At 35.8% G+C, this 25458-nt stretch overlaps 1 protein-coding gene across 1 annotated transcript in view; it reads right to left on the bottom strand.

The window, feature by feature from the left end:
* The window catches only part of COL21A1 (collagen type XXI alpha 1 chain), a 155124-nt gene that overhangs the window by 51382 nt on the left and 78284 nt on the right, over positions 1 to 25458 (bottom strand). Inside the window, exons 11-13 of the mRNA XM_074333116.1 lie at positions 14116 to 14169; positions 13965 to 14018; positions 23 to 76 (exon numbers count right to left, since the gene is read on the bottom strand). Coding sequence (XP_074189217.1) covers positions 23 to 76; positions 13965 to 14018; positions 14116 to 14169 — 162 coding nt within the window. The remainder of the gene's footprint in view (positions 1 to 22; positions 77 to 13964; positions 14019 to 14115; positions 14170 to 25458) is intronic.

The raw sequence follows: 25458 nt of genomic DNA on the forward strand, positions 1-25458 counted from the left end.
CGAAAAAACAGATTTCTTCAACCTTTAATCCTGGCATTCCATGCAGCCCAGGAAAACCAGGAAGTCCACGGTCACCCTGAAAATAAAACTGAAATTAATTAAACAAAACACATATCAGCCTAACAATCATACATTTTTCAACGTCACCCTTGTCAAAATCCATTGAAAATAAATCTGCAAACAATTAAATGCATATTAATATTAAAAGCCTATCTCTATGAGAGATTAGTCCTCATTTATCATGGCTTCACTTACGTTCATAAAAGGAAAGTATTTGGGGGCCCAGAGTTAGGTATCTTCACAGATGTGTCTTAATTTATTGTCAAAAGAAGGGAGACGAAGAAAAATCACAATTTGATATTTACTAGATATAATATTAGTACTTAGTTCTGTGGGAAATATTGGGTGGTACTGTCTTAGCTTCAAATCTTAATTGTGAAGACAAAGTTTCAAGAGAGACAAACAGCTGGCACAGCAAGATTTGGGTAGACTGACTTTTATTTAGGCAAATTAAGATACTATATACAAACATTTCCTTATACTCTTAGCTTGTCAGGCAGGAAGAGAAGAGGATGTGACCAGTGACCTATGATTAACGTAATTCTTTAAAATCTTAATTTCTGCAAAATTTTTATTTATATATTTATTAAATCTTTATATTCATATGTTTTAAAGCATGACATCCTCGTAGTTGTGCAAGGCATAGAACCAGAACCCTCCAAAGGCAAATCTTTTTACTCTAAAGTTCTATATTTCTATGAGTTCAAATCATCAAACCACATAGTTACATTAATATCACATTTGCAGATTCCAGCACTACCTACTAACTTCCCACCGTGAAAGATGAGGATTAACTTCTCATACCACCCTCTCCCCATCTCTACTTCTAAGAAGCATGGATCCCCTTAATCTTCTGTTACAGCTTTGGTTAAATCAGTAGTCCATGTTTATGATACTAAGATTCACAGCCAAACCATAAATATGCTGATTGTTTGCCTTTTCCTGCCCAAACGTTTGTCCTAGAGTTACAAATCATGTTTCTTTCTTTTTTTCTGTGTGGGGGGGACTGCTTAGTTTTTTATAAACTTATTGCAATACTGAACTCCAAATGTCTCCAGTTGTCAAAATCACTTCTAAAATATACTCATACACATTGAAATTTTCATATTCTTTAATATATCTTTCCTAGAGCCTTCTCCTTTGTTTCAGTATAGATTTGTTGTTTTTCATATCTGTTTATTCCTTTGTTGAAAGGAACACATCATCCAATAGCTTCCTGAGGAGGAATTCATGGGAAACAACTTTCTGACACCTCAAATTTCTAAAAGTATCTTTATTCTATTCACTTATGTAATTGATAATTTGCATATATATGTACAGAATTTTTTTTCCTTCAGACTGGTGAAGGCTCTGCTCCATTCCCTTCTTGATTTGTAGTGACATATTTGAAGCCATTCTGATTCTCATCATTTGTATGTGACATTATTTTTTGGTTGGAGGTGGTAATGGTTGTAGAGTCTTTGCTCTTAAAAAGCTTGTGAGATCTTCCTTTTGTTTACAGAGCCAAAATTTTAGTGTTAAGCATCGGTATGGTCTATAACATCTATTATGTCAGGCATTATGGAGGACTTGTCATGTAGGGGGCCTCATGCCTCCACATGTGGACTTTCAGACTACAACCCAACTCCATCCACACTTCATATAAACAACTTTCCTTCAGCTACTTCTAAGCATATGGGTAGATACAACTGTGATAGAAGGCCCTCTAGAACAGACAGGGGAAAAGCCTGCAGACCCTGGGAATGAGATTGGGGTGGTTTATGCAGGGATTGCCAAGAATAATGCTCTGGAATATATCCACAAGGAGGGTATCCACAGGTGCTGCCTTTAAGTTGGAGCTGATGACCCATCACCCAACACCAAGGAACAGAGGCGAAACAAGGTCTAACAGGGCTATGTCTCTCTGAGAGCATTAATGACAGAGCTTTCGCAAGTCCTCCTCCCCATCCCTTATATAGGTTTCTTCTAAGATTTTTGGTTGATCTTTAGCTTTCCTATTTGTGGTTCCTGATTGTCAGCTCATATGGAAGCTGATAAGCTCTCAGTGGGTACTGTTCATTGACTGAGCTTCACTATAATACGGCCTGGTTGAGTCATTTTACTGGATAGCTCTGGATGCCACAGGATTCCCCACAGATGGATCTTCTGTGACTAGTGTACAGGACTGGCTGACAGCATTATGGAGGCCAGAGAGGGGAAAGAAGTAGGCAGAGTAAGCATGGCAAATGTTTTCTAAATTCCATTGTTTTAATACAACTTAGCCTTTTCTTCCCAGTGTAGAGATCCTCAGCTTTCTCTTCTCCAGATACTAAACTTTTATGTTTCTGCCAGGGTAGCAGGAGGGAGGTATACTTGGCTATGTAGAGTTGAAGAGATAGTAGGATTTCATTGTTCTTAAAGGGACATTCAACTATGCTTCCATTTTCAGTTCTACCTTCAATTCACCTCCCTCCATTTTCAGAAATACTTGATATTATAATTTCCTGAGCCTTTGGGGTACCGTGTGTGTGTGTGTGTGTGTGTGTGTGTGTGTGTGTGTGCAGGTGTGTATGCATGTATATGATTGTATATATAAAGCGGGTCTCTTTCATATAAATCATATGAGTTGTAATTTTATGATTCAGCATCCTTTTCAGCTTCCAAAAATTTGAAGCTGTTATTTCCTTTCATTCTCTGTGTCATGTTAGGTTTTTATTGTTGTTGTTGCTATTGTTATTATTATTATTACTATTATATAATTGTTATTAATCCTTTGACTATTGCTTTAATTAGAGTTAAGATAGAGAAAAAGTTAATGTGTGTATTCAACCTTTCATCTTCATCAAAAGCCCTAGTAAATTATTGGTGCTTCAACATTCAGAGTATCTTGTCCACTAGAGAGGTGGGTTTACAATGGTCCACTGTCACAAGAGACAGCAAGACAGACACAGCAGAAATGATACAAATTGACACAGTACATCACCTGTGAGGTAACTTTTGGCCATATTTATTACAGAGTCCCTTTTTCTTCCACAAGCTTATATCCCCAAAGTTCAATAATTTAGCCAAGCAGAGGATAAAAGAAAAAAAAGAAGAATAGTATTTAGGGGGAGACCAAGAGACACAAGAAAACTGGATGATTTTCTTTCCCCTACCATGTAGACTCCTAATTCAAGAACTAAAACTAACTTTTAAATACATTTTTTTCCCTTTTGCTTGGAGTAGAAGGGAGTGGTAAAAGTTCCTAGAGAGAAAAGAGATTCAAATTAAGAGAATAACATGAACTAACTCTCAGAAGACTGAAATGAGATAACGAATGGAAGGCCAGGATAGATCAATTAAAAAATGGTCAGAGGACCTGATTAAACATTTCTCCAAAGAGGACATACAGATGGCCAACAGACATATGAAAGATGCTCAACATCACTAATCATCAGAAAAATACAAATAAAAACCATGAGATATCAGAATCACAACAGTCAGAATGGCTATCATCAACAAGACAAATAATAACAAGTGTTAGAGAAAAAGGAACCCTCATACACTGTTGGGAATGCAGACTGGTGCAGCTGCTATGGAAGGCAGTGTGGAGGTTCCTCAAAACATTAAGAGTAGAATTACCATATGACCTAGCAATCTCTCTCCTGGGTATCTACCCCAAAAAATCTGAAAGCATTTATCCGTAAAGATATATGTGCTCTGATGCTCATTGCAGCTTTATTTATGGTGGCCAAGACATGGAAACAAACAAAGCGTCCCTTGATAGATAACTGGATAAAGAAGATGTGGTATATATACACAATGGAATACTTACTCTGCCATAAGAAAAGATGAAAATGTGCCATTTGTGACAACATGGATGCATCTTGAGATTATTATGCTAAGCTAAATAAGTCAAACAGAAAAAGTCAAGAACCATATGATTTCACTGATATGTGGAATATAAAACTGAAAGCAACAAAGAAACAAGACAAAGAAACAAAAATTAATAGACACAGATAATAGTCTAGTGCTTACCAGAGGGTAAGGGGGGAGCAGGGGTGATAGATGAGGGTAAAGGGTATCAAATATATGTTGATAGAAGGAGAACTGACTCTGGGTGTTGAACACACAATGTGATATATAGACAATGTATTACAGAATTGTACACTCGAAACTTATGTAATTTTAGTAACCATTGTCACCCCAATAAATTTTAATTAAAAAAAATAAGACACACTCTTGATAAGATGGAATTTAGCTAGGCCATGAATACTTGGTAATACTACAAAAGAAAGGTACATACCAGGTTTCCCTTATAAGGCTAAACAAAATCCCAGTAAGACTTCCATTCTCCAGCAAGGAGTTATAGAAGACTAAGTTTCAAACTTTAATTTACTAGTGATGACAAACAAATCTCTGATGAAGTGAGAAGACCAGGAGCACATTCACCATATTGGCACAAAAAAAATAAAATATGGACAAAGCTACCATCATTTGCATAAGCAAGGTTTTTAAGTAAAATAAAAAGGCATGATATCCATGTTCACATACAGCAGTTAAGGAGACTGGGGAGAGAAGCTGGCAGCAGAGAAATTTAGTGAGCAAAATGGTTGGGGACTATTGAGACAGTATCTACAAAATACAGAACATGAGAAAGTGTGACCCAAACACTGTACTCAGGCAAGTTATGAACAAGGTTCAAAAGTAATTGATAGCAAAGAAGTGGTCAAGTTAAGCCAAAGTTTATCAATAATGGGTATGTAATGTGAAAGACAAATACATGCTCTTGTGTTGGCCAATGAGCTATTTGATCATCTATTACTGAAATATACCTTAGTCTAAGATATTAATATAAAAATTGGTATACTAGAAAGAGGAGGGCCAAAACAATATTAAAAAATATAAATGGCCTTGGCTTTGAGTCTAGATAGTGAGCAGTGAAATTATTGGAGACTGGAAAAATGTGATTCATGTAATGCAGTGGTGAATATTTGATTTAAAAATATTCTTATAATAACTTGCAAAGGCAAATAATGCATCAAATGAATTTGTAGCCAGAGGTAAGGAATTGAAAAAACACACACTAAATATTGGTATCATGAATGAATTGATATAGGCTGTATTTAAAAAGGCTCTATAAAAGAAATGAGCACAGAAAAGCAATGGCCAGTTTGCAAGTCATAATTGAATGAATGAATGAATGAATATAACAAAAGGTACAGATCACATCCAAAAATATTGGGATTGGGAGATGCAACTGTTTTCTCATCTCTACCAGGAAAATAATGAAACTGGAGAAGGCCCTTAAAAGAATTTCAATTAAATCTCAGCCTTTAGGAATGACTAAATCAAGGGAATGGCCCTAAACACCAATTCTCTGAATCAGTTTAGCTGAATCTAACAAATCCTTTCAAGCTGGACATAATGGCTCAAGAAAGAGAAGCTAGGAATGTAGTGAATGTCTGAAAAATTCAAGCCACTCATCATTTATTAATAATTAATTAATGTAGAGGAGGTCATGACTAAAATAGGATTATGGATGCTGTTGCTGGTTGTAATCAAAAGTCAAAAGACACAAAATTACAAATCTATATTTGCTGTTGAGTTATACCATGGTTTAATTGCGGTTTAAAAGGTTAAAAATAATTGCAAAAACCACAATTACTTTTGCACCAACCTAATACCAAAAGAGCCACAAACCTGGACTAAAAGAGACTGTGACCGTTTGAAACTTTAAAAGTAAACAAAGTTGCCCATTATCATTACTACTTTTGTTTTTCTAGACAGTTTTGACTAGCCCACGAATTTAGACAAAATACAGAAAAAAAGTAAATACCAGAAGGAAGAAAATAAATTATGTTTATTGATGATTATACATCTTATGCCAATGTACTTAATACCCTAAAAAATTAATAAGAGAAATCAGTTAACAGCTGTTTAAAAATTAATAAGCAAAAAGTCTTTTATATATAAACAATAACTAACATAAAAATATATTTAAGAAAAAGTACCATTTATAATAGGAACAAAAAAGATAAAAATTCTTACATATAAACTCAGGCAATGTTGAGAACCAATATGGAAAAAGCTAATATTATTTCACTGAGTTTCAAGACAGAAATAAAAAGAAAGATGAATCATAATCTTGAATAGAAAAACTCAAAATTGGAACTATGCCAATGCTTCTATAATTGATTCATAAATTCAAAGGAATTCTAATTAAAATAGGAATAGGAATTACTTATAAAAATTGATCAAAACATACTGAGCTTTATCTGGAAAAATAAGCATGCAGGAATAGTCAAGAAAATTTTGATTATAAAAAATAATGAGGAAGGACTAGCCCTGGCAATATTAAATCATATTATGAAGTGACAATAATTAAACAATTTGGCAGTGGAGAAGATGTAGACAGATAAATGGAACAAAATGGAAAGTCCAAAACACTAGACCTAGATTAAAATGGAAATTTAATGATAATGATGCTTTTTCAAATAAATGGATAAAAAGTGATTATTTCACAAATATTGTGGCAACCAATTTATCCATTTAGGAAAAGAGAGGAAAAATATCAATGTTCCTCTAACTATTCCAAATAAAAAATTTTTAAAGTTAAAATATAAAATAAGAAGATCCTAAAATAAAATCATGAGTAACTATATTCAAAATGTTAGAATGCAGAACCTTCCAAACAGACACAAACATAGAAGAAAAAATTTTAACAAATCTATATATATGTAAAATTTTTAATTTTCTATATGGCTAAAATTTAAAAAGTCAAAACACATAATATAAACCAAGAGAAATATTTTCACACAATTTATGAACTGCAAATAAAAGTAAATATTTAAAAAGATAAACAGCCCAGAAGGAAAAATATGATATGAATAAAAAGTAAATTACAGAGAAATAACAAAAATTCCAAAAATTACATGACAGGATACTCTCCTCACTAATAAACATGCAAATCAAACCAGTACCATTTTTAACCTGCACTGGTGAAAATTAGAAACTTGAGTAAAACTCAGTGCTGATAAGAGTGTAAGTAAAGATATTTTCACAAACTTGTTGAGGGAATACAAACTTTCTGGAAAGTAAACAGGCCATTCGTTTCAAAATTTAATTACGAATTTAATCTTTTGATCCTATAATCAATTGACGTCTGGGAAATTTTCCTATGGATATAGTCAGAAAAACTAAGAAATATATCTAAAAGTTGTCCATTACTGTCTTGTTAACACACACACACACTCACACAAAACAAAGAACCACTGCATCCCTAAATTAAAGAAATCTTAAATTGGGCAAGAATAGCCCCTATATTGTGTAGCTGTAATTAACCTTCTGTCTAAAGTTGATTTCATGAAGCCTTTTTGCAAGTTGAACTTTCCTCTGAACTTCTGGAAAATTTTATGCAACTCTCCTTGTTGGCACTTAATACTATCTTAAAATACAGTTACTTTGTGTGTGTTATGTGCTTTATTAGATCCCAACCTCTTTGAAGAAAAAAATCCATTTTTGATTTATTTGTAATTTCTTAGTAGAGATGACCACTATTTATCGATATCCAGATTCTCTCTATTCCCCAGCACATGAAAGAATCACACTTTCCTGACTCTTGAAATTGCTGTAATATATAAAATTGCTCTGGCTAATTCAAGGTGAATGGAAATGGCTTAAGAGCCACTGTTTGATTTTCCATGCACCTGCTACCATAATTAGTTATAAACTAGACGGTGAAATTTCTGTTAGCCTGAGTCTACACGTGAGGACAACAGGGGACCCGTGCTGATTGCTGCTAATAAATGTGTAGTTTGATGAACAATAAACATTTTTTGTTTTACGCCATAGGCATTTGGGATTTGTTTTTTACTGCAGCATAACCTACTTTATCCTAGTTGATGCCTTGCTTGTGATGGATAATAGATAATATACTGAATATACAAAACATTTTCATTTTCTAAAACATGGTAAACACTCCGGTATACTCCAAGAAAATGTCAATAAAACAATTATTTTGAAGAGTCACATTCTTGGTTCTATCTGAGTTTACATGAGATTAGAATCAAAGATAATCCAAGGTTTACAGTAAAATGGTCCCATTTTCCACAGGTTGCTTCCAAAGCTTTCATGATTGATGAATCTGCCTTTGAAGCGTCTGTCCACCTCATAAATTGATCTAAAGTCATAGTCTCTAATGTCAGGTCCAGATTATTTATTTCAATAGTAAGAGAATAGGAAAGCAAGCATTTAAAAAATCTCATTCTTTTAAAATTTCTCAATGTGTGTATGTTTTTTAGGTACACAATGATGTTTTGTTCAGTAGCATAGACATATAATTCATACGTATATATGGGATTACATGCCAAAAAGACATTTACTGTAAAAATTTTGCAATTTAAAAGTTTGGTAATCTATGACCGAGAGTGCACTATCCCACTTCCTTGAGAGAGATGTAAATCATGAATCCTCTTCTCCTGGCACAATCAGTGCCACCTAAATCCATCTGTCCAACTCCCTCTTCCCCCTCCTATCTACTTGGTTACTGACAGGCATTCAGGGATTCCTCTCACAGTGAAGGCAACAGAGTGAAAGTGGAACAAATCACACTGTTACAAACTATTCTGGCCAAAACAGAAAAATATGGTGAAAAGAAAGCCAGACTGAGATCAAGACATTTTATTTCAACCTCCGATCCTTGGGTAACTTCAGACAAATGATTTAAGTTCATCATTTCTCAGTTTTCCAAACTATAAAATAGGGATGATTTACTTCAGTTATTATAAAAATAGGCCTTGTATGACTTATTCTACTAACCTCACATGACTTTTTGTGAGGATTACATGTGATAAGGAATGCATATGGATAATACCAATGCAAATTATGTCTAAAAATAAAACAAAAAAATGTACACAGAACAGTAAAAGCCTTGAAGCACCCAATACATCAAAAGCTGTATACATCTTGGTTGTTCCTTCTTCACTCAGATTAAAAAGGGGAAAAAAAGCTAAATCTTACTCAGGCTTAGGCAATAATGAATTACAGGAAACTGTCCAAATCTACTAAAAGGTTTCCTCTAACACAAGGGTGGGCATTCCCCTGGGGTTTCGGGATAACCATTGGACTACTCGGGCCTAGCAAAAAGGTAGAGTCCTGAGCTCCTATTATAGGGTCACTGCCATAGTGTATCAATGATCATAGAACAGAGTCTACCCAATGCGAAGATGAGAAGTAGAGTTCAGAACCAAGAAAATATGAAGCACTCTAAAAATTCGATACAAGTTGTAAGTTTCCCAATGACGCCAGTAGGGAAAAAGAAGACAGAAAGACACATAGCAGCCAATAAATGAGGTGGGACATGGAATTAATGGTTCTTCATAATACAATGAGATGCTGAATCTGTCATAGATCCTTAAAAGGGGTTGACAGGTCAGGAAGCAATCAAGACTTTGCAGAGGTATCCAGAGAAGTAGTAAAAACCTGAGCACATACAGGTCAACACCATATATACAAGAGGGGGATTCAGCAAAGCCTGACTTCAGAGAGTAAGTAGGGAGGGCATAGCTAGTGCTGCTTTGGAAGAAGAGGCCCTGAGGAAAGGATGAAGGAGAGATGGAAAATATGGTACCATTCCTTCCATAAAAAGTGGAGAAAAGTGTTTCTGAATATCCCTGATTATAGCAGCAATTCCATGGATTCTCCAGATTCAGATGAAGCAAAATATTAGAAAACAGTATGTGCATATAATATGTAGTTAACAATATTTTTATTTATTATATTGATTATCAATTAATCATATCAATATATCAATCATTACTATACTTATCTCTAATATGTATATTTATATATTTACTATATAAATTTATATTCCTAGAAGTTTATAGTTAATAATATTGAAATAATAGACTCTACTAAGGAAGGAGAGGAAGGGCATGGGGCTGAACCTGGAACACCCCGGCATATACAGAATGGATCGAGGAAGAGGAGAAAACTAAACTGTGAAAAAGTAACCAAAGAAGGCAAGAGAAGAAACTGTTCCCAGAAGAAGGAAATAATCAGTTGTGCCAAATGCTGCTGAGACATGCAGCAAGAGAAGCAGAGATAATTGGAAAATATTGACTACTGGATTTTAAAGATGGTAGACAGTAGTGATCTAAATATTCAGAAGGTGTGGGTAGAAATCCTATGGGCACTGGTTAAAGAGAGAAAGGGAAGTTAGAAAGTGAAGAGTGAGTAAAGGCATACTTATACTCTAATGGAAAACAGATAAATGGGGTATTAAGTAAAGGAGGTTCCATGGTTGGTTTCAGGGTCATCGTTTGGGCTATTGGGAAAATTTAACTAGAAAAGAAAAAAAAACTAAAGACACAGATGAGAAGGGCTAATTAATAACACAAAGTAATAGAGAAATATGTGATTCAGAGCACAAGAGGAAGGTTGGGTATTATATATGAACAGTTCATCCATATTAAACAGGAGAGAAGGCAGAATATAGGAACATATACAGGTAAGAGGGTAGATGGAGTGGGAATAAGTTTAGGGAATTCCTGTCTGAATGCTTCAGATGGGGCATTTCAACATTTAGAGAAACGATAAAAAATAAACCAAAGGTATTTCCAAAAACTTTTACCTTAGGTAAACAGCAAGTCATTGTCATTGTCATCATCATCATCATCACCACCATCATCACCATCATCATCATCATCATCATCATCATCATCATCATCATTTATAGCACTTAATTTTGGCCAAGCACAAGCATGGCCTCATTTTATCTAGAAAACAAGGCTATGAAGTAATGCTATAGCCCCTACTTTCTAGATTTTGAAAACCAAGTTTAATGAGATTAAGAACCAAGGCTGGGGGGTTAAGTAGGCTGAATTCAGAGCCCAGCCTGTAATCTATAACTGTTTCACATTTCCCTCTCCTTTCCCCCCAACATACACATACACCCATGTTTGGGCTGTGGTGCTTTCAGAAATCTACAAGGGTAGATGACTGTCTTTGAGAAAACAGAAAAAAAGTTGCAACTTTGCTAAGTCAGTTGTAACTATTTGTCCTTCTTATGTCATCAATAGCTTTGCTTTAATTTTTTAAATGCTCAGGAACACTGTAAGAAGTAAAACCACTAACATACTAAGTTTGAACTTATGATTCCTTAACAACTCTCTTAGCTTGGTCCTTTGTGACTGCTCTCTCTCTCTCTCTCTCTCTCGCTCTCGCTCTCGCTCTCGCTCTCGCTCTCTCTCGCTCTCTCTCCCCCTCCTTTTCACCCTCCCTCCCTCTCTCATAGAAATAAGAGAAATCACTGTAACACCACTTAATCTTTGGACGTTGGAAGCCCAGATAATGAAAATAAGGGACTTATTTAAATAGGGAAGTCTCACTCATCACAAAATATTCTGGTATGGATGCTGAGCATAATGGAAAATGAGGTCTTGAAGGACCCATTTAAATGTTAATTTCTGTAACAAAGAAATTAAACAAAATGTATAAAATGTTCCATAATGATACCTTTGATATAATTGGCATATTTTATTTCTTAAACTCAGAAAACCAAGTGATGAGTTTTTACAAAGTCTGAATAAGTTAAAAAAAATAAATTATTAATACTTTCTGTGTCTCCAGACTTCAATTTGACATAAAGTTTCATACACTATTCAAAAACCCATAAATATGTACCAGGTAACCAATACAACCCAATATAAGTTTTAACAAAATATACTTCTCCACATGATTTAAATATATTAGGTTTCTGTAAGGTTGAGTAAGTATTTTGAAGTACTTAAAGTATTTCTTAGATTCCAAAGAATAGCTTTAAAGAATATTATAAAATGAGCTACCAATTGAAGACCATTGGGTAGATAGTTTCCTTTTGATTTGTAAATTAAAAGAAAAAAATCCTGCAAAAACTATACATATTCAATGTGTCTGATATGGGAAGAACAAATGTTAAAAGTAAGCAAGAAAGTGCATCTAATTTTAATTATCTTACGTGGAAATTCCTACTATGGGAGTTTTCGGAGGAAACCCACAAAATGGAAATTGTTCTGGAAAAATATCCGAATGGAGAACAAGATTGTATGGAACAATCTCCCAAACACCACTGTGTGATGACTGGAAAAAATATCCTGTACTACCACAAGTCAAGGCCATTTCAGGGCTTTATTTTTTAACATTCCCACTTCTGAAAATCAAGGAACCGTGTTATAGAGGAACAACCACGGAAAAGTCTTTAACTAACTTACTAAATTATTTTAAGTCTAGATAAAGAACTCTCTGAAGCCACAAGGAATGTGAGGTGGAACTTAAGATGATAGCACATGGTGATTTTAAGCCCACAATGACTGCCTCAAATCAGATTTATGCCCAGACAATGAATTTCAGAAACAATCAATTCTGAATGAAATCATTGTTGGACTGAAAACAGAGACCTTTTCATAAACATACTTCTTATTTATCTAATTCAATAAAAACTGTGGCTTTGTAAAATTCACACACATCTATTTTAAAGACAGCACAATAGCCCAAAACAATAGGGCAGTTAGTTTCAGATGTGACTAATAAAACTGTTATTCCTTTATTTTTAAGTAACGCACACTTATTCCCAAGGAAACTTACTCCAATTCTTCTAAGGTAAATTAAAAGCCTCCTTTTCCTATTTGGTCTCTAAAACCCAGATAAAGGGGAAAATAAATTTATTCATTCAACCACCCATTCATAGATGCATTCATTCACACATGAGTGCATATTTTATGCATCCCCCAACCCCCAAATCAGGTTATTTGCGAGAATGTCAAAGAAAGAGCAATGATCCTGTAGACTAGAATGTAGCTCTCAGAACAGGTGTCCTCCTCACCTCCCCAGTGGAATTCCACATTCACCTGGAGAAGGTCAGGTTGCCTATTCCCAGAGCTATGACATCTCCCGTTCCTATGGGCCTGGCCTGCTTCCTATCATCTCTTAAGCTGTACCTCCATCATTTAAAATAGGCCCTCTAACTCTCCCCATATTATAAAGCTTCCCTGACCTATTTTACCTCCTGTGTTTTTCTTCCATTCACTAACCCTCCTGTTTGTCCTGGTGATCACTCTAACCCATGTTCTGCCAATGAGACATGCCAGCCCACCCCTTGTTACATCCCAATGGCAACCAAGCTACTTAATGAACAAAGCAAAACTAAATAGCAACCATTTATTTAAGAAAAACCCTGCACTACAAACCATACTACATATTTTTCATACATTGTCTCATTTAATCCTCACCAAAGCATATAAAGAAATCCCCATTGTGTCAATGAAGAAAATAAGATTCAAGGACATTAAGTAATGTGCCCAAGATCAAATAGCTTGAAAGTGGCAGATTCATCATGAGATCTGCCAGAGATCATCCAAACACGATACTTTAGCACCTATAATTCTCTGCAACCAACATGAGTGACCATAAAAACATAAAATGGATATAGTCTACATCAGTGTTTCTCACATGTGGATGCTACACACATTATTTTAAAAAGGTAATAATTTTGCAAGGATCGCAGTTAGAAAATTAGTACAGGTTTTTTTTTTATCAGGAACAAACAGTAAAATGCCTTCGAAGGACTTAGAAATAAGATTGTGCTTTAGGAATTAAGCTAACCAATCAACACGGGGATCCGATCAAATACAAATGGGCATCTTGGATGTGCACCAGGAGGCCTTAACTAGATCCACAGGAAGGTACTAACATATTGAACATATTTAAGGAACATGCACTTCAATAGGAAGATTGGCAAATCTTAAAGTTGCAAAAAAGGAAAGTAAGCAGTTCAAATGTTGTTGGTACCCACTGAAGCCCTACAGGGGGAAGTTCAGTAAGGCTAAGCCAACAGGCCACCTGCCAGACAGGTATCTACTGCGGAGTCACTAAAACAACTGGACACATTTTTGTTGGTGTGTGTTTACCTTTTCACCATTTCTCCCTGGTTCTCCTTTGTAACCGGGTAGTCCTCGTCCTCCCTAAATTAACCACAAAATACAATGATGTTAATTATTATTATCTTTTTTTGTTCACTAGAAATGCTATTTCTAAAATGTCTACAAATGGATCACATACTTGTATGCCCGGGGATCCTGGAACACCTGGGGATCCTGCAATTCCCTGATATCCCTAAAGAAAATAAACAAGAGATAATGAACATTTCATCATATTCACAAAGAGCAGCCCTCCACTTCAGGATCCACTTCTGTCTCAAGTTTCTTACACCTAAGACTTCACATAGTTTAAGAAACCAAAATAACAAAGGGTCAAATGTTTAATAAGGAATTTATATCTGTCAGTCTTTAGGGAAAAGGTCTTAAATATCTCTAGATTAATAAAAATATCCAGAAATGTTTCAGTCAAAAGGAAGACTTTGGGATGAAAATACAAAGCCAATGTTCTGCACATTAGAAATATATTTAACATATCCAGGGGTGGCCAGATGGCTCAGTTGGCTAGAGCGCGAGCTCTGAACAACAGGCTTGCCAGTTCGATTCCCACATGGGCCAAGTGAGCTGTGCCCTCCACAATTAAGATTGAAGGGCAACAACTTGACTTGGAGCTGATGGGTCCTGGGAAAAACACACTGTTCCCCAATAAAGTCCTGGCAATACACACTATTCCCCTTCCCCAATTAAATCTTAAAAGGAAAAAAAAAAAAGGAAAAAGAAATATATTTAACATATCTGAGAGAAAAACATCTAAGATTAGAGGATTAACAAATATAACACATTTTTAAACTACCTGATTAATGGCCATCCGAGTTAATCTCTAGAATAAATTAAACCCTGACGGATGTTTTTCTTCAGAGTAAGTCTGTAACAGCCTTAGGATTGCTCATTTTAGAAAGTTGCTGCTGTTAGCCTCAAGTACGTGGCTGTGACGTGCGCACCCACCCCACCACCCCACCCCCCACACCTCCCCAGGCTGAACTGTCTGCTGAGGTGAGGGTCACTTCCATCTCCATTGCTTCTTACACATTTCTCAAGAAACTGGACCATTGGTAAAATAGTACAACTTTTTCAGACAGAGGAAAACTACTCATCCTGCACTCAGCACATGGCAACTAAACTCCAAAACAAACTGGCAGGCCCTGAACATTTCTCTAGGTTTCTCAAAGTCAGTGTCAGGTTAACTTGGACTACCTGGCACCTGCAAACACATTTACCTCTCTTACGCAGATCCCATCTTTCTCTCATTCTCTGTTCATCATCCATCTTTCTCAGATCTCACTGTTTGGATACAGCTTTCTGTTGTCAAGAGTATTCACACAGATCTCATTAATGTTTCCAATTCCATCTTCATTCTTAAATTCAAAAGCTGCATTTCCATGTGGTTACTCATGGGTACCTGCAGTGGTGTTTGTACTCATCCAATCACTTGTCAGTAGTATTTTTAGCTGTATTTTATAGACATCATAATTCTCTGCTTTCCCAGTCTAATTTTCAAATATTCCTTTTACTACTTTTTGCTCTTTTAGCAACGATAATAATAATAGAGGTTGTCTCAAAAAGAACAGTGTTATAGTTTTTCTTCTTTTACAAGCACTTGAATTTCTTATTTTGTAAAATGCTCACTCTCAGAATGATAATGACTATAACTATATAATTTCTATCACCACTATCATCCTTTCCATCATACGCTATTCAGTCCTTCACAGAGTGTATCATTATGCTTTCTCCAGGATTTCTCAAACTTGAATTTTTCTCAAATCCCTTTCCACAATCCGTAATCATTTGACTTCACCAATGAATGAGTCTCATAACCAGCCTTTCCATACTCCATACAAAACAGCCTACACTTTTCAAACCTGCCACATGCTCTCTGGGCTGGCACTGTCTCTGTGTCACTGGATTATGTGCCCCCTTGAGATGAGGAACCAGGTCTCATTCATTTCTTTACTTCTGCCATTGAACAGAGCATTTGGCACATTTTTTGTTAGTGAACATTGGAAGAAGTTATCTTCAAGTCATCCACACTGCACACAAGTGTGAAAAATCTCTTTCCCCACAGAACCATGTCATGTTGTGCTGTTTCCAATAGTAAACTGAAACTTTTACTAATAATACCATGTGGTTCACGTTCTCAAGATCTGTCAGAAGAAAGTCAATCTACATGGAGCTTGTTCTGTCTTATGTCTGTACCACTCTAGTCATCACTGAATCTCCTTCCCTCAACCACTTTGGAATCAGACAGTCCTGGAATTGAATTACAACTCCATCACTGCTAGCTCATTCCTACACAGAGTTGGACTACTTATAAATGCCACCACATAGGATGACCTTGAGATCCTTCAAAACCTTGTATGCACTCTCTGGATAGTCTGACATGATTTACAACAGACTGTTGTAACTGGGAGAAATAATAATAGCAATAGTTTACATACTACTTGTCAAGTTCCAGATTAAAGACTTCACTAAATATTCTTTAATATAGGTTTTACATTATCCCCATTTTTAAATGAGGAAACTGAAGCACAGGAAGTAACTTGTCCAAAGTTACATAGCTAGTAAATTGACAGAGCCAGTGGAAACACCCTCTATCAAAAATGCTTCATGGTAGATGAGACCTTACGATTCTAGAATGATTAACTAGATTCACAGAAGTCCATTTAACCACACTACTTTTATGTTGTTTAGGATACTGAGTGCCCAGAGGAAAGGAATTTTCAGAAAGTTCCTCAAAATAATGTTACCATGAAGATTAGCCATTTATCAAAATGTAAAGTTCACATTTAATGAATTATTTTTCTTTCACATTTTCAGCCAAATGTCATAACTGCTGTATTACTTTCTTCAGATTAACTGTCAAATATAGAATATCAAAAGCTTCCTTGCTGTCTCTCCTCTTGAAGAAGTTAATGTAATGAGTTTGTTAGAGAGGATACATTGTATTTTAGCATTTAAGCAGCGTGGAGATGTCCTGACTGTGTTCCCAGCTCACTTAATAACTCATAATGTGATCTCAGGCAGAATCATCAAATGCCCACATCCTGGGAGGGCAGCACAGTAAAGTGAAAGACAATGAATTTTGAAATTGGAAAAGACCTTGGACAGAATTTTTACTCCTCCTTTTCCTTGGGATTTTGGCCAAGTCACTTTGCCTAGCTAAACCTCAGTTTTCTACCATAAACCAGGATAATAGTACTCACTTCACTGATGAAAAAAAAACAGTGTCACAGGTAAAAATATCTGGCAGATGCTAGGAACTTAGCAAATGTGAGTTTCTTTCATTTCTTCAGACTCAATGACTATTGTACAAAGCCATGAGAACTCTTCTGTAGAATGTTACTGTGTCGCCTTAACAGCCACCATTAGTGCATGAGGAATGGTAGTTTTAGTTATTATCATTATGATTTAATCCATTTTCAATATTCATACAGATGTAATTCTGAACAAGGCCTTGGTGTGTTTTATAATGGCCCTGTTGGTTTTGTTTTTGGAAGGACTACAATACAGGAAGAGTAAACGCTTCCCACAATACAAGAACCAAGCTATTGCTCTTTATTTTTTTCTTAACTTACAATGAGATGCAATCTTGAAAGCTTGGTTGTATAAAAAAAGTCAAAGGTTATTTTAGAAGCTAGAAGGAGCATGATTAGTAACAAAATAAAAAAAAAACCAAAACCACATCCAAGCTGGGGGATCCCAGGGCAAATAACCAGAAGAAATTGGATGAAATTTAGAAAAAACAAATTTTGGACTAAAAAACATGAAAATAAAGGTTAACAGGAATATTACCACAATTTCCAAGAGGAGCAAGAAGTAAAACGTTTGTTGACTCATAGCAGGACATATTAAAACCAAAAAAAAAAGCCCTGGAAAGGGAAAAATTATGAGCTTTTTATATAGCTTACTAAGTTTTTATTTTTCTGGATACATAAGTTTCTGTGTTTTCTTGTATAACTGTAACTTCCATATGATCTTTGTCTCCTTAATATGTTCAGCATTAATTTCACCATTTTGTAATTATTAACAGGTCCAAGTATCCATCCACACCACCCCCATCTGCGTGATTTCTGACAGTATTTAAGTCTTTCCCATGTTCAGAAAAAGTTTCTTTGTAAATGAATCACTTTATAGGAAAAAAATATTCTCACTGCCAAATTGTAGGGCTGAAGTATACAGAATCAATTTACTTTTCTTCCATGATTCATAGTTACAATGCTCCAGGAAAGATGTATAGCTTTGAAATGGAAATTGGAAATCAAATCATCAAATGTGCAAGGGTCACAATCTCTTCTGAGCCCAATTCTAATCATACCGTAAACTAGTCTGCCACTCAAAATATACAGATTTTTTTAAAGTAGTGACGAGGATAGAGTAATTGGTTTCCTTTAAATGCTCTAAGCTGAATGAGAATAAAATCCAGAGAAATTACTTGGGATGTCTTTCTTATTTTTTAAATGTAAGAATGTGATTAAAAGTTTATTCTGTTACATAATTTTCTTCAAAGTTTTCCAAATTTCCAACAGATACTGTCAGATACATAGCCAGGGTAAGTAACTAGGTAACCAAAAGTAAGTGTATGTCCACTGTGGATTCTTCTAGTCATTGGCCGACTTTATAGCTCTATACAACCAAATTCCAAGAATACTCATGAATCTGTCTTTCCGTGTATATAATTAATACAGAAAGTAGTTTGTTTGCCACCTAATCAAACTATAAGTCAAGTAGTTTATATGCTTTAACTGATTGCTCAGTTACTTGATTAACAGATCACATTAATATATATATATATATATATATATATATATATATATTTATATATATATATATATATATATATATATATATATATATATATATATATATATATATATATATATATATATATATATATATAAAATGACACCTGATTTAACTTCTAAGAAAGAACCATGATGCTATGGGAGGTGAAGAGCAGGCAGTCAAGGGAAGCTATTGAAAGCATTTGAATGCTTCCTCTGGCACATAAGGTCAAAGAAACACTGAAGGAAGCACAACACATAGGAAGAAGCCCTTCGATGTGCCATGCAGCATGACAGGATGAGCCAAACCTCTGGAGGTGAAAGAAACTATGCATGTATGTATGCTGCATACAAGACTGGAACAGTAAACTGGAGTTCCGTGAACAGCGTGTGGGTCTTAGGAAGGAATCTGATCTTTATCCAATCCACTAAACCAGGGCATCACACAATCAGACTTGAGCTTTGAAAAGCTCACCGGCTGCACTGAGGAGAATCAATTTGATGGGGCAAGGAAAAGCACGATGACCATGCAAGAGGCTCCTGCAGGGAAGAGATGATGGTAGGTAGAACGTGAGTCCATTCAAGGGATATTTAGTCTAATCTAATGATGGGTTACAGGAGGTGAGGAATTTGGAAATGTGGAATCATGCCCAGGATGCATGCTTGTGTAGCAGGATGGCTGACGGAGGGACTCTGGAGGAAAATACAGTTTGACTGCAAATTATGAAGTAGCACAAAATTTTTTAAATATTTTAATGGACTAACATAAATGATTTATATTTGACAATGAGAAGCTATATGCTTTTTTTTTTGGGGGGGTGAACAGAATTACTACTTCAAATTAAAGCAAACTATATTTATTAGAAATGAAATGTGATCTAAATCCAATCTTCCTCCCATTAGGTAAAGGTGGATGGTTGATAAATACAAAGCAACATCATCTGCTTTCCTATAACGATTTGCCTGGAGCTAAGCACAGGAAAGAAACATTGCCTACCTCTGACAAATCATCTTTGCAGATACAGCTCACTACACAGAATTTAATTAAATTTAATTAAATTGCCTCATTCCCCAAGAAAGTTTATACTTAAAGTCATAGTAAGCTTATTTCAAAAGGAGAATACACAACTTTTTAAGGTAAGTTATAGCTTTTTAAATAATTCTTACTTCCCAACCTAAATCTCTGGTAATTATGCTTTTTATTCAAAGGGTGGCGACCAATAACTAACCCCATTTCTTCTCTTGCTGTCCTGAAATAATGTTTCCATACTACTTACCACCATCTGATATTATTTACTTATTTTTAATTATTATTGTGGATTGATTATCTGTTTCTCCCCACTGGAATGTGAGCTTCAAAACAGCAGTAGTTTTTGTCTATTTTTATTCATTGCTGTATTTTCTTAACCTAGAAGAGCCCCAGGAACACAGTAAAAACCCAATGAATATTGGGTGGACGAATGAAAAGAACGAATAAATAAGCAAAGAAATATATAAATTTTTATTGAGTCCAACCAGTCACTACCACTGAGGGCTCTAAAAATAATCATAAAAACAGCCCTGCATTCACAGAGATTATAATAAAAAGAAGACACAATATAAACATGAATTTAACTTTGAAGTCATAAATGCTAGTGTGACCAAACAATTCCTTGAAGAATTCAATGTCTATACACATCATTATTGTACATACTATCTATAATATATACAATGTAAGTAATCTATTTCAGAGACACATGAGATAAATTTGGAAAGATCCACATAGGAGATTTACATAAGGGGAGTGTTAGAGAAAAATGATTTAGCTAGTCAACTAAGGAAAGCTTTACAGAAGAGAAAAGTTTTAAATAACATTTTGTTACAGAAAAAGAAGATAAACTGCCCAAGTGTAGAATAGTTCATTCGAACAAACAGTGCATATTTTAGATTATCAGTGGGACGCTCATGGGTGTGTGTGTGTGTGTGTGTGTGTGTGTGTGTGTGTGTGTGTGTTTATGGAAGAGGAAAACAGTGAGGCAATAAACCCTTTTGCTAAGGAACCCAACCTGAGGTGAAGTAAGAGTTCAGGTAGAAACTGTTCATTCTAGAATGATGTTTTACACACTTCATAATTAAGTTGCTCCTTTTACTTCTCTTTTCCAAGCCAAATAATAGCCATTTCTTTGGCTTTTGTACTAATGCATCCTATTTTCCAGCTCTAAACTGGCACTCAGCTCTAAACTTCCCACAGCTCTTAAACTGTTGAGTCCACAATTGGCATCATTTTCAGTTAAGAATCTGAAAGGAGGAAAGCATAAAAAGCCTCATGGGTCCTATTGTTCTACTACTGATTATTCACTCCCTGTTAAGCTTACTCTGCAAGCCTCAGTGCTAATTTTACCCAACTCCCTTCCCTCTTATTCTCTACCATCATTCTTGAGTATTTAAAAACGGTATCTCTTGTTGGGATTTCACTTGCAGTTCAGTAAATCCTCCCCTCAACAGGCTGTCATCTGAGTTCTTTCTCTCTTCTAGTTACTCTCTTCTGAATGAAATCCAGATCCAACATATCCCTAAAGTGTAGTATCCTACACCAAATCCAAAAGCAAGACTGTCATCTTTCTTAATACAGACATTATATATTTACTAACAATGCCAAAAATTGCATCAGCCTTTTAGGCAGCCCCCTCACATATGTTAATCCCTTTTCACCAAGGCTGAACATAATGTCTCTCAGACAAATAGGGGCCATACATTTATTCCAGCTGAATCTCACTATATTCACCCAGTTCGCCAAATCTTTTTGGATCTTCATGGTACCCCAAACACCAAAACAAATTCTAAAAATGAAATCAAGAATTTAAAATTCTTAAAAACTGTAATAAAGTAAATGAACATAGAGTATCTAATGCTAAAAAAAAAGAACACTGTAAGAAATAACAAGAGAAAATACTTAACTGTGGTAAAATTTTATATTTCTAAAAATTTAAAGCAAAATTATAAACCATAAAAATGGAAGAAATATTTATAACCTATGTATCAAAAATGAATTCTCTTCATGCATGAGAAGCTCTTATTAACTGATATGCAAATTGCCCTGACCCCTAAAGAAAATGGGTAAAGGACAAGAAAAGACATTTCACACAAAGGGAACTTACCCTGAATGTCAGACTTCTGTATTCAACTCCCCACTTAAAATTTCTACCTGAATATCTAACATAAAAAGTTAATATATCCAAAACTAAACTTCTGATTTCCCCCATCCAATTTTCTCTATCATATCCTTCCACATCTCCCTGGAGTCTCCTTGGACTTTGCTTCCTTAAATTTACATCTAATACATCAGCAAATCCTGTCAGCTTCAACTTCGAAATACACCCAGAATGTAAGTAGTCTCTTCACCTCACTAGTACCCTACTGATGCTATCCACCATCATCTTGCTCCTTGGCTATTTCAAGAGCCCTAAAATCTAGTCTCAACTCAGAAGTCAGAGTAACTTCTTTTTTAAAAAAGTTATTTCACATCACTCATTTGCTCAAGACCCTCCAGTAGCTCCTGAGGTCACTCCAACTGAAAGTCAAAGTCATCACAATGGCCTACGCTAGATCTACTCGATCTCTTCTCCTTTCTCCCTCCTTTCTACCTACACCTTCGTCTCCTACTAACCTGTCCTTATCCCTCTATTTATTTGTGGTTTGATAAAGGTATAACTCTGAAATTCCCCATCTGTGCTACCAATTCTGTAAGGTTTAACCCTCCATATTAAGCTGGGCCCTTTCTGGAATTTCTAGGGGCACGATGAGGGGGATGGGGACAAAGTGGGGCACGGTATCACTGTGACCCAGTGACCAATCCACTCTTAATTCTATTGGTAGCAGGGCACCGTTAATCTTCCTGAATCACTTGTGAAGGTCAATGATATGAAAAATCATCTCCAGAATTCTGCAGCTTAGTTACCTTTCTTAGCAAATATGATAGCCTTTATAGAATCTTCAAAAATCAGTATTGGAGAGAACCTGGGCCTCATCTGGCACCATCTTCTCATTTTATAGATTAAGAAACTGAGACCGTTGGAAGCAAAGCAACTTTTAAAAGCAAAGCAGAAGGCAAAACAACAAGTAACAACCAGCTAAGGCTTTGGTTTCAGTCAAGTACTTTACTTCATGTAGAGTAATTAATAATGACTGAAAACAAACGAAAAGGGACACTGTAAAAAACTTCTACAAAATCATAAAACAGTCCTATTACATGTTTCCACATATGGCCTCTTAAAAAAATCAATACCATGTTTTTAATAATTTACTCCTCTGAATTGCCTAGCAGGACACATAAATATTTCCCAGCCTCTCTTTTTATAATGATAACATAGTAATATGCTCAGATATTGTGCTGATAGAAGTCATTTCTCTTATATAAGAGAAATGAGAAAGGAGTGGAAGGATTTGAAAATAGCTCTTTAATTTTGGTTGAAAGCATTTTCCTTATGAAAATTAGTATTCCTCCAGAGTAGAATAATTTCCTATTTCAAACTTTGGTTGACTTGGCCTGGTTATAATGAGAAAGAGACTCAAATTGCTCATTGAGGGGGGTTGCACAGAACTAAATCCAAACAAAGCAGAATTCCCCTTGAATTGTTCCATCCAAGTTTCCTTGGTCCAGATGGCTTCAATTGCCAGCCAGAGGCTCCACCCACACCTTCCAACTCCTGCTGTGTGCAGGCCCTAGAGATGTACTAATGACCCTCAGCTGTTCTGGCTCCCAGGCTCACTTTCTCTTCTTGCCTGGCCACCCAATCTCATAGCCCCTTCACAGAAAAAAGAAACAGGGGGAAAAGGGGATATTTAAGAAAAAAGTCTTACCTTTGGATAAGATTTGGGTTAGTGTATCATCAATTCTCTATTGCTGTTGTAGCAAATTATCCCAAACATCATGGCTTAAAACACTACAAAATTACAGTTGTCCAAAATGTGTCTTACGGCGCTAAATTCATGGTGTCAGGGGCTGCATTCCTTCTAGAGGTTTTAGGGGAGAACCTGTTCCTTCCCTTTTCCAGCTTCTAGAGGCTGCTTCACTCTGAGCTCTGCTTCCACTGGCACATCTCCTGACTCTGATAGTCATGCCACCCACTTATAAGGCCCCTTGTGATTACACTGGGCAACCCAGATGAACCAGGATCATTCCTGCATCTCAAGATCCTTAATCATACATGCAAAATCCCTTTTGCTATTTAAGGTAACATATTCTCAGGTCTTTACGATTAGGATGTTAACATTATTCTATCTACCACAGTTGGCTTGTTCTTTCTAATATCAGATATCATCTAATACTATCTAACATCTAGTATTATCTACCATTAAATACTACATAGCTAAATCAATATACATGAAATCATATACACGTACACAAAACACATATATACATATACTGAATGAGATGAGACACTAAGTCTATTATAACTGAAATAAGAGTCATAGAGTAATGCCCATGATTATTGTATCAGGCTAATTATAATGAATTTCCAGTACTTCATTCATGGCAAGATATTAAGAAAGAAAAAAGGTGAACCAAACTAGAGCTGCCAGCCCGTGAAACGCCTGCTCACCCCTCACCTCCTAATATTGCCCAGGAGTTTTCACCACTGAAGAAACAAAAGACTAAATCATTTAGCAGTGTAATCAGGAGACCTCTGTGTCATTATGAGGTGTCAGCAGACGACACTTCATCATGTGAAGTATATCTGCTTTGGAGTTGGGACAGCACTGCAGCTACGAGTAACAGAAAGAGTCTGAACCAGGGAAAGGGTTTCCAGGCAAAGAAGGGCTTACATTTAGAAAGCTCATCTCACCCAGTGAGATTAGGTCAGAACTCACACAGGACCTCAAGCACTATCTTCCATGGAATTGGGAGTTGCAGTGTGGGAATGGAACAAATTCGCATGACAATTAAGTGAGAAAGGGATCGGCATCTACAAGGCAAATGTCGGCAGGGAATGGGAGTTAAGGATAGGGCAAAACAGATGTTAGGTTTGGAATCTATTCACTTCATTCAATTCAAATAGAAGCAGCCTGATGATAAATTTCTCATCCCATTCCCACAAATACACTCCCTAGCTATTTCTGTACTTAGTGGCTTGGCCCTCTATCCCATAAAGGATTAAATGCTCACATTGTTATCCAGGCCAAACTCTTCTCTCGCAATTAGAACCAATGCTCTCCTACCTACCTAAAGATTTTCTTCCTGAAAATATCCCCAATCTTCCAAATCATCAATTTTTCCCTTTCTGCCTCATTTTATCCATCATAGAAAATGCTATGACATCTCCCGTCTTTTTAAGACCCTTCTTTTATCTCACATCCTCCCCATTCTATTGCTCTATTTCTCTGCCCCTTGTTACATCCCTCAGAAGCACCTACAATCACTGCCACCATTTTATCTTCAACTCTCTCTTGAACCCATTTCAATCCAGCTTTTGTACTCACCCTCCCTGAAACCTCATTTATCAAGGTCTTCAATTCCTCTATACAGCAAATCCACTGGTCTAGGCATGGTTCTCATTTTTCTCAACTTCTTAGCAACAATTACACAACTGATCAATCCCTTTTTGAAATGCTTTCTTCACTTGGCTTCTGGGATGACAAACCTTCCTGGTTTTCCTCCTACGTCACTGATTATTCTTTCTCATTTTCTTGGCTGTATCCCTCCAATTTTT

The sequence above is a fragment of the Rhinolophus sinicus genome, linkage group LG05, assembly GCF_036562045.2.
Source record: "Rhinolophus sinicus isolate RSC01 linkage group LG05, ASM3656204v1, whole genome shotgun sequence".
In the NCBI taxonomy this organism is placed as follows: Eukaryota; Metazoa; Chordata; class Mammalia; order Chiroptera; family Rhinolophidae; genus Rhinolophus; species Rhinolophus sinicus.